This window comes from Mustela nivalis (genome assembly GCF_964662115.1).
Source record: "Mustela nivalis genome assembly, chromosome: 17".
NCBI classification, from domain to species: Eukaryota; Metazoa; Chordata; class Mammalia; order Carnivora; family Mustelidae; genus Mustela; species Mustela nivalis.
In genome coordinates, this window is record NC_139036.1 from 39,799,354 (window position 1) to 39,812,473 (window position 13,120).

Consider the following 13,120-nt stretch of genomic DNA (forward strand, 5'->3'; position numbering starts at 1 on the left):
TACAGATTCAGCACAATTCCTTTTAAAATCTGATTTTTTTTTTTGTCTTTTTGGCAAAAACTGACAGCTTATCAAAAAATTCCTGTGGAAACACAAGGATCCTGGAACAAACAGTTTTGAAGAAGGAAACAGAATTGCAAGCTCGCATTTTTCAAACCTACGACCAGTCAAAACAGAGCAGTGCTGGTGTAAGGACAGACACTTATGTCATGCGAAACGTTTCTCTCTTTTTTTTAAGATTTTATTTCTCTCTTTTTTTTTTAAGATTTTATTTATTTATTTATTTGACAGAGAGAGAGAGATCACAAGTAGGCAGAGAGGCAGGCAGAGAGAGTGGAAAGCATGCTCCCTGCTAAGTAGAGAGCCCGATGTGGGGCTCGATCCCAGGACCCTGAGATCATGACCTGAGCTGAAGGCAGAGGCTTTAACCCAGTGAGCCACCCAGATGCCCTAAAATTTTACTTCTAAGTAATCTCTACACTCAATGTGGGGCTCGAGCTTTACAACCCTGAGATCAAGAGTCCCATGCTCCACCGACAGCCAGATGAGAGCCCCACATGAGAAATGTTTCTTTGGGAAATCTCCTAATCTATTTGAGTTGAACTAAGAGGAATGGGGATTTTTCCTTGCCGTTCTGGCATGGGCAGGTAGAAGGACCATGAGAGCTAAGGCAGAGAATCTGGGGATTTTCAGTTAAATTTCTGGGACAGTGACCAGGGGGTAGGGGATGGAGCTTTCCACCAGGTGTCATTATGGGTAGTGTCCATCATTCAGTCCACGTCAGTGGGTGTCAAGGGAGCCTGTCATCCGCCAATGGGCACAATGGCCCTGAGCCCAAGGTCCTGCACCAAGGATTGGAAACTCTGGAATTCTTAAGCCGCTCCGAGACCCTAGAAGAAGATGCCCAGGACTCAACAGATGTGCAGACAGCGAGGGAGAAGATGAGGGCTTCCCAGGTTTCTGTCGGTAAAGCAGTCTCTTTTCTCTTCCCAAGGAGGATCGGACTCGGAGGCCAGCCGGTCAGGTCCCTGTTTGCCCAGTCAGCCTTGCCCATCCGTCAAAGAGAGCTATGATCCATCCCCACGGTCCACGCTGTCAGGGGTAAGGAGACACTTGGTGGAAGTGAGCGGTATCATGAAGCATTAAGGAAGCACGACTACTGGAAGGGTTAAGTCTTGGGTTTGAATTCTGACTCCATCACATCATACCTACAAAGGCGCTGAGACTCAGTTTCCCCTCCCTTGGCCAGAGGATTGTTAGCTAGAGTGAGCCAGGGAGGCATCGCTGCACCTGTCCCTGACTGATGGCTCTGCGCTCACTCGTCCTTCTCGCTCCCCATCTTTTCTCTGCAACGCAGTCAGAGGGAACTTCTGGAATAGTGTCCGGACATGTCACTCTCTTTCTTGAAACTCTTCAATCGCCTTCCCCGGCTCTGGGGGAAAATTCCATCTTGTCTACCACATCCCGCAAGATGGGGCTCCTAGGACAGGGTTTCTGCCCACCACTTTGGCCTCATGGCCCACCCTTTCCCCTCCTTGCTCTACGTGGGTTTCATCCATCTTCCAGGATGCACCTCAGGGCATTCTGCCTGTGCCCCTCAGCCACCAGCTGCCATGCAGCCACTCAAATGTGACCTCGGGACTGGTCACCTTCTTTGAGTGGTCCACATGACTATCACAGCCTGCTTCCCTGGGTGCTGTTCGCTGTCGGTCACGATTCTGCTGAGGTATCCGGGTCATGTGTTGGCTGGCTGCCCCCCCCTCCCCAAATGCTAAGACTCAGGCCCAGGGAGATCAAGCAGACATTTTGTCGGCAAGCAGACAGTCGGTCAGCATTTGAAGGGTATATGAAGGGCCTGGCGTGATTCCTGGCATGCACTTGATCTTCTCATTTGTTACTTGATCTTGAACTGTCAGTGAATGGGGTCATTCTAGGAGATGAAGGGGATTTTGGCCACTTTCCCAGCTTTCTGGGAATAGGATTCAAGAGAGAAGGCAAGACCTGCCCACCTTTTAAAAAGAATATAAGGGATGAAGTCTGGCTGTTGGAGGGTCTGAAGGGCTCCTCAGTGGGGATGGGGGTTGGGCCACTCATGGAGTTCCCATTCCTCCCACACGGTGAGCCGTCCTCAACCTCTAGTCTCCAAAGAGGCTACTGGCCTTTAGGGGAAGACAGTGACGGGGGCTTCTGTGAGTTCTGGAATAGTGTTGCTCTAGGACAGTGTCATTACCTCATGGGACAGAAAGTCTGGTGTTTGCTGGAGGAGGGACAGGAAACCCAAGAATACCCCAGGCCTCAGTCAAGCTGGAGAATGCTTCAAAGGGCCACCTCAAGAACCCTTAGAACATGCTGGAACAGTGGCACAGCCTTCAGAATTCCAGGAAAACCTGGAAAACACCATCAGGACATCTGGTCTACTCAACAGTGGAACAGATGGGACTCTGATGTGGTGACCTGGAAGGGTTCAGGCAGCTTGCTGGCAAGAGGGTCAGGGTCCAGGACCGCCACCCAACCGGGATCAAGGGTAAATCTCCTGTCAGGGGTCTTCCAGTTTCAGAGGACACCATGAGGTGAGAGGGGCTGGCAGGCCTTTGAGAAGGAGAAAGCAGAAATGCAGCATGATTAGGACTGAAACTACATCTGCGGACAAGCATTTTTCAGACTGTGGGTTTTGACACATTAGAAGGTCAAGAAGTCAATTTAGTGGGTTATGACCAAAGTGTTTAGAATTCAGCAGGAAATAGCAGACAGCATTGTATATAGTAAGTGCCCTTTCACTAAATGTGTATTTCTTACATATCTGTGTGTGAGTGAATTTTTTAAAAGACTTTATTTATTTGAGATCACACGTAGATAGAGAGGTGGGGGAAGCAGTCTCCCTGCTGAGCAGAGAGCCCAATGCAGGTCTCAATCCCAAGACCCTAAGATCATGACCTGAGACGAAGGCAGAAGCTTAACTCACTGAGCCACCCAGGTGCCAGTGTGTGAATTTTTTTTTTTTTAATTTGAAAGCTGCTGCTCTTGAAAGAATGGGTGACATCATGAAGGATCATCCCATTGGAAGGGCAGGAGGCCAAGACCCAACCCAGGTAGGTAATCAGACTCTCCTTTGTTCTGGGGGTTAAAGCACTGGGTTTGGGTTCAGGCAGAGCTGGATTCAAGTCCTGACTCTGCATCTTAGTAATTGTAGGACACTGGACCTGTGAGCAATGCTGGCAGCTACCTCACTGATGCCAGCCGTCACTGGGGGTGGGGGGGCACAGTGGGGAGTTAGCATCCTACAGTTAGCCGTGTTAGCTCCAGGGTCCTGAATGATGTGGCTTCTCTTAGGTCCTTGGGGCAGCAGCAGCCAGAGGGGCTCCTGTTCCCACCCCTCCTCTCTCAGGCCCTGCCCAGGAAGCTGCCCCTCAGTTACAAGCCTGAGATTCGCATCTCTGCCGGATCCATCCCCACCCCTTCCACGTGCCGGTGAGAAATAATGAGACAGCAGCCTATAGAAAGGAGATCCAGGAGAGGAAAAAGAAACAAGTTTTATTTAAGCCCCAAACACTCGGCTAGAAAAACTGGAAAGGAAAGAGAGCGGAGAAGTGAGAAGAAAAAGGACATTAAAAAAGAGAGACAGAAAACACAGCAACCCTTTTCCATTTAGAAATTGTCAAGTTACACTGACAGAGGTCACAGAATATCCACAGAAGCCATCACTGCTACACCAACACAGGCCCTACGGGGTGGATGGGGCGGGGTGCGGAGGCGGGGCTCAGCCCGGGGGGGGCCCCACTTGGGCCCCCTCTCAGAGCCTTGGGCCCGGAGGCTCCTGGGGAAACAGCATATTGTGGAAGGGGCGGGAGAGGAACCCCCCATGCGAGTAACACAGCACAGTGGGCAGGGGCGGGGGGACCAGGTACAGGGATCCCCCCGACGTCTTAGTTTTCTCTTGGTCAAGCACACACTGATGGACGGAGCAGCGAGGCGCATGCAGCTGGGGGGCGGGGACGGGGGCAGTGACGTGCTGCGGGCTTTGGGAGGGCCGGGGGCTCTGGAGGGGCGCCAAAGCGAGGGCTGCAGGGTCGATGGAACACACACGCAGGCACTCCCACACGCCTGGGTCTACACAACTGTGCACACGCACACGCCCACACATACAGATCGCATGCATCTCCACGTACAGTCCTCTGTCGGCGCATATGTGGCCAGCACGCATACAAGCCACGCGCAGCCGCGCATGTCTGCGCGCGCGCACACGCATACACACACACACACACACACACTACATACCTTCTCATGCACCAGCATGCAGGTGGGCGCGTGCTGAAGCCCCAGCAGGGAACATGCACCGAGTGCACACGCCTCCCCGCACACATGTTGTCTTAGATCACACCTGTGCACACACACACACACACACACAGGCTGCGCGCGACTGCACACAAACGCCTCTCAGCCCAGAAATGGGCAGGAACCAAAGGGAAAGAAAGATGCAAGTCCCACTGGGCGCTCCTTGAGCCGGTGGAGTGGGGCCCACAGCTCCCTCCGTCTGCCCCTCGTGGACGGACACCTCCTCCTCCCCCCACAAGGGGACATTCAACTCAGGACAAAGACGGTGGGGCACACATTCAGGTCACAGGGGCTCCGGGTGGGGGCAAGCGAAAAGTAGCAAGCAAAGAGTAATGGAGTGGAGGGAGGAGGGGGCACCACTCCCCCCGCCCCTCCCAGTCAGGGGGTCTCTGTACAGCCAAATCAAACCAAACCATTTCACTGGACCACGGAAGCCAGGCCGATGTGCCCATCCTTCAGCTCCTCTCCCCCGCCAAAACAGCGGCCAGGGAGGGAGCGCCGCGGTTTTCTTTTTTTTTTTTTTTTCTTTTTTAAATATTTATATATATTTATATTACGTATATTATATATATATATAATATGTAAATATATTTTTAAAACAATATAAAATGTTAAGACACTTCACTTAAATGTAAAGAGTTGCCTGCAATTAAAAGTAATTGCATCATTGATGAGGTCCTTTTTTTTTTTCCTATTTTCCAAGGGTTTTTTTTTTTTTTTCCAGGAGGGATTTTTTTTTTCCTCTTCTTTTGTTATTTTTCAAAAAGGCCTGCTTGCCTTTGTACAAAAATGATCCAAAGCTAGAAAACAAGGATGAACCAACAAAAACGAAACAAAACAAAAAGAAAATGAAGAAACACAACCCCAGTCTCCCTTCCCTCCCCAGCCCTCAATGGCTCCCCAGGCTCTCCCCAAACACTGACCTTCCCGCCAGGCCCCAGGGACTAGGAGGGTCTGCCCCTTCAATGGCTCCTTCTTTCTGTGCTTATGCAGGGAGATTACTCCCCAGCCCTCCCCTGTGCTTACCCAGCTTTGTGCTCCAAATAGGAATCCTGCTCCCCAGGGGCCCTGCTCTATCTGCCTCCTCATCCCCCACCCGCATAACCCCCCTCCCCACCTGCTGGCCCCTCACTGTGCCCTCTGGGGGGCCTGGGGTTGAGAATCAAAATTTGTTCTTCATCCCCTTCTCAGGACTTTCTCAAAAGCCTCGTTGGCTCAAGACTGCAAGGCAGTCTTCCACAGGCCAGGTCTAGAGTAGCTGGCTGCCTGGTCAGGCCTCAGGGACCCTCAGGGATCTCACCGGGGGTCACCAGTTCCCCATTTAAAATTCATCTCACCCCCTTACCTGAAAACCCTCAAATCTCAAAGAGGATGGTTAAAGGTCAAGTTGCTTGACCTTTGGGTCAGAGCTGCCCTCACTGCCCCCCCCATCAGCCCCTCTCTGTCCCCCCCACTTCCCTCACCACCAGACCCTTCCCACCCTCCAGGCCCCCAAATCTAGTTTTCTAGGCCCTTCATTCTTGCCCACCCTACCCCCATTAAATAAGTTAATGTCATTTAAAGTGCTAAATTAGGAAACCAAAAGTACCAAATAGCCCTCCTCGGGGCTGCCCTCTTTTAGGGCAGTGACCCCAAGGTCAGGCTGGCCGCTCAACCCACCGCCACCCACAACCCACCGTCCAGAAGGGCCCGCTCCTTGCTCGGCACAGGCCAGGCGGCTCCTCACCACAAGAAGGGAGTCCCAGGAAGCCAACTCCTTTCCAGGACACACAGATTCAAAGGCCTCACGCCTGCCCCCAGCCCAACCACCCCCCAACCCTGGCCTCCTTCCGCAGCCTATCCATCTTGACTCCAGGCCCACAGAGGCATGAGCAGCAGGGAGCAGAGCAACAGAGTTCAGTCACGGCAAGGTGGGGCCGCTCCAGGCTCAGAGGCTCCCTGCCAGGCCGATAGCGAGGTTGCTCCAAGTCCAGAGTTTCCTCCAGGAAGGTTTCCGAGGAAGGGGAGGGGGTGTCTCGCCGCTCCAAGTCTCCGTGGCTCAGAGTTTGTTCGGAGTGCTCTCAGGAAAGGACCTTAGGGTTCAGGGGCCTTAGGACGGATGTGGGAGGAAGCGTGGGTGAAGAGAAAAGGGAAGGAGGATGACAGGAGATGGACCATTTTGGGACAGGAAAACATGGGAAGGTGGTGTGTTTTGGTTTTTAGTTTTACTGTTTCGCTTAAAAAAAAAAAAGATAATTAAAAGTGAATCATTTAAAAAAACCAAAAACACCAACAAGAGATGGGTGTGGAGAGCTGAGGAGGGCCACACCTGTGGCAAACCCTTCAGAGGACTCAGAGAATAGGGTAGGGGTAGGGTAGAGATGAAGGGAAGAAGAGCAGGGAGAGAAATGGCGGGGGGGGGGGGCGGGAATCAGGCTGAGGTGGAGGTGGGAGGGGGCTTCTAGAAGGAGATGGAAGAATTCCTCGCCCCAAAGGAAGTCAATACAGGGATAGAGGTTCTGGAAGCCGAGGGCTTTTCTGAGACTGGGCTTGAGGTCTCATTTGACCCGCTCATCTCTTTAGATGGTTTAGTGGCCTGGAACAAAAACAGGGGTCAGGGGTCAGAGAGAGGCTGGGAGATCCTTCATGCTGGCCCCCGGCTAAAGTTTTAATGAAAAACCTCCACAAACCCAAGAGAAAATTAACTGCAAAAGAAGCCACAGGGGCATCTGGAGAGAGGGATCCCCTGAGATGGGGAGGAGGAGGCCACAGTGGGCGGGTGCAGAATGGGGTAGGGGGAGGGCATAGGGTTGGACCCAAAGGCTTAGGGACAGGGCTTACTGACAGGAAAGAGAGCAGCTGGAGGAGAGAGACCAGAGAAGCACAGGGAAGGCCACACCCAGGAAAGGTAGACAGGGAGATGGGAGTGGGGCGGACGAGGGAGGAAGAAGTGAGAGGTTAGCTGCCTCAGGGGTGCGGGGCGGAGAGTGGTCCCAGCTTGGAACAGGTGGGCTCTTAGTCTCAACTGGCCAGAAGCCCAGCCAGGGCCTCTTCTGACCTCTACAGGAGGCTGATCCTAAGCAGAAGGTCTTATGGGGACAATGTGGGGCAAGTTGACGCTCCCAGGGGAGCACTTCTCTAAAGAACCCCCCCACCAACCCCATTCCACCCCCAAGCTGGAGGAAAAGGCACTCACTGCATCCAGCATCTGGCCCAAGGCAGGAAGCCCGACTGCATCCCCTACAAGGGTTCTCCCAGCTTCCAGCTGCTCCTTGTGGGTTGTGGGTAATGGTGGGTAATGAGGGAGGTCACTCCATGATGCGCCCCGCCCTCTCCCGGCAGCTCTGCTAGTTAGACATTAAGCCTCGCCTCCTCCCACCCTGGCTGACGCTCTGTGTGGCTAGATGGGTTCTGGATGTCTCCATGGGTCCAGAGCCACCTGCATCACCTTGGGAGGAGGGGATATAACAAATGCAGATTCCAGGGCCCTGCTTCCGAATCTCTCTTCTGGCTCAGGCTCCGGAATCTGCATTTCGGGCAGGCACCCTAGGTAACCCTGCTGCACACTTCACTTTGAGTGTCACTGGGATGGGGCTACACAGGTGGGGTTTCTCTCTGTCCTATGCACTGTCCCTCCTCCTCCCCTCCCCACCTTGCATAGCTACTAGTGGGATAACCAACGGATGGGTCTTGATAAAAAAAAAGAAAGGAAGGAAGGGGGAGGGCTGGAAACTGTGCTGCCGCCCATCCGGCCACCTCCCACAGTAGCTTCGGTCTGGGCAGGGTAGCCCCACATCCCACCACCCAGTGAGCCCCCCGCTGCTGGGTGGGCTCTATCACAGTGGGGAAGGCACACAGTGCCTCCTCCAGCAGCCAGCAAGGGTAACAACAAGGAGACCTCAGGCAGCCTGACTGGCTGACCATGAACTAGCCCTTGCTGTTGATGGCTCCCATGCCGTCTTCCACGCAGACAGTAATTCATCTGGGTTGCACTCCTCACGCCTTCAGTGCAGTCTAGCTTTTCCCTTTATGAAAATCAAGGCAAGAATTTCCGCATTTGGGTCTTGTAACCCTTTCCCTTTCCTGTAGCTGTTCATTTATACTCACAGAGGCTCCAGGGCCACACGCACAAGATCCTAGGATTCACTGGGTCCTTTGCCCAAGAGGCCTGTGCCAGGCCTATCTCCTGGTCTCGGGGGGTCCCAGTACTGGGACCCAGGGACAGCCTCATGCCTTCTTACTCCCACTCCCGGTCACTAGCCCTGGGCTCCGGGCCTGCCCCTCCTCTCCCAGCCTTTCCCATTCAGAGTTCTTGAACCCAAAGGCAGGCGGGGAGGCCCCTGCTTGTCTCCTCACATCTCACAGTGTCCCAAGCCACGCCGGCTGCTGATTCCCTCCTGGCCGTCCTCTTTGTTCTTGACCCATCTCTCTAGTTAAAAGCTTTTTCTCTTCCTCCCTTTTAGCTTTTGTCAAGAGGCCTGGTCTATTCTGAGCTTTGGTCTTTGGAACGCCTGCCTTCCAGCCCTGTGCCGCCACCTGACTCCTGCATTCGCTCGGGTGACACGTCCTCACCCAGGCGATGGCTGCTTTCTCCCCGAGCCGGCGCAAGGCCTTTCCACAGGAGCCGCGGCAGTGGTTAGTGGCCTGCGCGGACACGCACCCCTGCTCCTTCACGGAGACCCGGACGGCTTGGGGCTGCTCTGTGAGCACCTGTTTGCCCTCTCAGCTGCCTTCCCTCCCGGGAGACTGGCCACGGCGACATGTAAGGCACCCCTCCGGGAGCGGAGGGAGCACATGCCCATCGCGCCCCGTGCTGCTGTCACTTCACCTCACCTCACCAGCCCTGTCCCGTCACTCCCAACTACATCTGGAGAAGGAGGACGCTGTCACCTGCAACTTCCAGCCAGGGGAGACTGGGAAGGTTAGCAGGACCTAGCCGGCTGAGCCCCGCACCCCTACCCTTCCTGCAAGTCAGCATCTGGTAGGGGCTCGGCGTCCTTCCACACTGTGACACAGATCTCCGCATAGGGACAGGTCACCTTGTGTGAGGCAGACCTTGCTGGCGCCCATTCCAGGCTATTCCCAGTGCCGCTTCCTCCGCTGCCCGCAAGCCCTCCTTCCAGACGAAATCCTGCCTGAATTAAGCCCTGGTCTATCAGGAGAGGTTGGCCTTTCCCCAGCCCAAGGGGGATAGGTCCTGAGCAATTCACCCAATTCGAGCAATTCTGTTCTCCTTGCTAGTAACTGATTCAGGAACGGCAATGGGAAGACAGGGAAGGTGTTAGGAATTTCTGGGAAAGGTTCTCCTGCTTGTGACCGGGTCTGTGGGCCTGTGACCCCCCAGGGGAATGAAGGGTAGCCATGCAGGGGGGAGGGTAGGATGACAGGTCAGCAGGACCCTCTTAGGAAATGCCCCAGGGGTGCAACAGATTTGCTAGCCACAGTAGAAGAGGAGGGATCCACGGTTTCCCATCTGCAGGCCCGAATGCTGGCCCCCCTGGGAACCTGGCCACCATCCTTCCCGTGGATCTCAAGTATGACCTCCATGGGCTTTCTCAATGGTTTCCCCTGATGTCTCTGTAGTATACAGCACTGCTGCAGCCGCATCTCGGAACCCTCCCCGCCCTCCCCTCTCCGCTCCTATTTTGGTGTCTCTGGTCCTGGCACTTTTATTCTCCTTCCCCTAGTCCTGGTCAAAGGCAGCTCTGAGCCCCAAGTGTTAGAACCCCGTGGTGAGAGAATGGCCTCTGCCCAGTCCTCGGCTCTGACAAGTGTACAAACAGACAATGACGGGGACTGTCCTTCATAAGGCCCTTGGGGGCTTTCCCAGTTCCTTCCCACACCTGGTATGATGTGATCTCAGAAACCTGCTGCTGCGCTTTTGTCTCCGTTTTATAGATGAAGGGAGAGCCAGCAGAAGGCAGAGGACTTTGACCAAGTTCCAGCCTGAGCTAATGGGAGTGCGGTCCAGGCCCGGAGGACAGAGGGCCAGGTGACCCAGAGTGGCTGGAGCAAACTGAGAGTGTGGGGCACCAGGAGAACCAGGATGAAGGAACCCAGGATGGTCACAGAAGTGCCCTGGGCAGCAGGGGAAGGACTTCTGATTTTCTCAGCTGGCAGGGAGCAGCGGGCCTGGGTTCGAAGTTGGGGGAATGACATCATCAAAATCTGCGATTAACAAACACCTGTCCCCAGCCCGCATTTCTGGGAAAATACGTTAGAGGTGACAGAAGTGACAGGGAGACCCTAGAAGGACATGCATTTAGGTAATGAGGCATAGGATGATTTTTATCCCGGCTTCTTTAAGAAATGTCCATGGGGGGGCGCCTGGGTGGCTCAGTGGGTTAAAGCCTCTGCCTTCGGCTCAGGTCATGATCCTGGGGCTCTGGGATCGACCCCGCATCAGGCTCTCTGCTCAGCGGGGAGCCTGCTTCCCCCCACCTCTCTTTACTGCCTCTCTGCCTACTTGTGATCTTTGTCTGTCAAATAAATAAATAAAATCTTTAAAAAAAAAAAAAAAAAGAAATGTCCATGGAGAACATCTATTACTTTGTTAGGGAGAAGGTGCTTGGTAATGAAGGGCTAACCGAAAGGAAAATCGGGAGGCAAGGACAGGCCTGTGGCCCTGGCGGGGAGACAGCTGATTACCTACAGTAGGTGGTGAGGGAGGTTCCCCAGTGTGGGAGGGTGCCCCGGGTAGGGGTGGGTGACATTTTCTCAGGGGCAGGCTTGCGTTCAGAACAGAGCCCCGGGCAGGGACAGATGGCACCTGGTGCCCCAGGAGAGGAGTGTGTGGTATGAAAAGCAAAGAGGCCCAGGAGGGCGCAGGGCCCAGCGAGGCGAGGAGGCGTGCAAAGGACAGACACCCAGCAAGGAGTCAGGGGGGGTCAGGGTGAGGGCTGGCCACGGAGGAGAGGAATGGAGGGCCTACACAGCACCCCTGTGAGCATGTGTGTGTGCAAGTGTGTGTGGGAGGGCGGCTGCGGGGGTGGGGGGAGGAGGGCTAGCCCGATACCGGGAGGGAGGAGGGAAGGCCGAGTGGGCTGGGGACTGAATGGAGGGGAGGGCATGGAGGCCACAGAGGTGACAGAAGAGCCGGAGAGAGGCTCTGGGTGCCCCAGGCTGGGGAGTCGGGGGGAGAGATGGCAGAGCAGATACAGCTGAGGAGGCTAAAGGCAAGGTGTGTGTGTGTTGAGGGGGATCAGGTAGTCTGGACACCAATCCATGCTGCATGACCATAGGTAAAGCCTCAGTTTCCCCCTCTACTGCGTGGGGATCAGAAGGACCTTCCTCAGACCTGGTGATGTGGTGAACTGGGAACTAGAGGATGTATGTGTCTGGCTCAGGGAACACCCCACGCGCAGCAGCTGCTGTTCTGGACACGAAGGATGGACACAAGACGAGGGGAACTCAGGCACTGTGCAGGCAGGATGAGGAGCTGAGGGTGCGATTTGCGCGGTGTGTCTGGGGACCCATGAGGAAATTGGTGGGCCAGCAGGGAGCTGGGGAGGAGAGCTGGTCAGGGGTGGGTGGGGCCAGGATGGCCCATCTCCACTGGTCCCTCCAGGCAACCAGCAGCCCAGGGCCATGGGGTGGGAAGTGCTTTGTGATTCCCCAGTCCTGTCCTGGTTCTGATGCTACCTTGCTGTGTGCCCTCGGGAAGCCCCTTTCCTTCTCTGAGCTGTCCCCTCATCTGTAAAGAAAAGAGCCTGACTTGCCATCACTAATCTCCTGCCTTGGAGCCTAGAACCTTCTTCAGGTCACAGCATCTGGACATTTCATGGTACCCACTCCCACCCCAGCACCCATGACAGGCCTGGCACATAGGAGCTGCTAAGAAACACTGAACCAAATGAGTGCACATAAGTTCTCTCTTGGTATCTAGGCCCAGGGACCACCCCGGACTTTCTGACCAGGCCACATAGTGGATCACAGGACAGAAACACTCAAGGGTGGGGTTGTCCATTCTACACTGGCCCCAAGCTGGCTGACTACATCTGACAGAGGGCACAGCACCCCTGCCTCCCCACTGGGGGGGCCATGGTACTTCTCCCTCTCCCCATTGAGAACAGTGGAAGCGACCAAAGCCCAAACACTGAAAAGCAGATGCAAAACTGGTTTCTCCCTCAGGTGGGAGATAGCCTGAGAGCCAAGAGGGAAGGCTGATGATAGTGGGGTGCTCTCGCCTCCCCCAAGTCCCCCTTCCACCCCGTGGCAGGGAGCTGAGAGCAGTGGAAGGAAGCAGAGCAGAGGCAGTAAGACAAAGGGACATCGAAGCCCCCTCCCACACCCCAGGCCAGGGTGGGATGAGTCTGCTGGCTCCCCCTCCTCCAGGCGCTGTTGTGGAGAGGGCCTTCTCCACCAGGTGAGGGTCTCCAGAAAGGGGAGTGGCCTGATTGAAAATATATATTCTAAATGAGATGCAGGGTGCTAAGGGTTAGCAGGAGGAGGGAAAAGTGGCTCAGGGGACCAGTGGGGTCATCCCGGGAGGAAGGAGGTCTCTGGGCGGCTGGCATGGGGGTGGCCACAGGAGTGCCAACAAGGAGACGCCGGGCACGCAGCCCACACAGCCCGAGCACACGTTCCCGCAGAGGAAGGGGAGGGTCCAGGAGGAGCCAAGCCCCGCCCCCACGGGGCCACGCCTACCTGCTGCTGAGCCTGGATCCTCATGTACTCTGCCCTCTGCTTGCCGTGCTTGCCCTTGTCCGGGCTGCCCGCCTGGCCCTGCACTGCTTTCAGCCGAGAGGCCCCCGGAGTCACCACCTTCATGGGCGGCACGCTGCCACCACCGCTCTGCAGGAAAAGGAAC

General features: G+C 55.2%; 1 protein-coding gene across 6 annotated transcripts in view; it reads right to left on the reverse strand.

Moving 5' to 3' along the window:
- Positions 1-3,505: 3,505 nt before the first annotated feature.
- Positions 3,506-13,120, reverse strand: part of SRCIN1 (SRC kinase signaling inhibitor 1) — a 67,356-nt gene continuing 57,741 nt past the window's right edge. For all 6 annotated transcript variants that reach the window (XM_082704891.1, XM_082704878.1, XM_082704883.1 and 3 more), the window contains 2 exons: positions 12,958-13,104; positions 3,506-6,907 (listed from right to left, as the gene is read on the reverse strand). In XM_082704891.1, the coding sequence (XP_082561017.1) occupies positions 6,773-6,907; positions 12,958-13,104 (282 nt within the window). In that variant the 3' untranslated portion in view covers positions 3,506-6,772. The remainder of the gene's footprint in view (positions 6,908-12,957; positions 13,105-13,120) is intronic.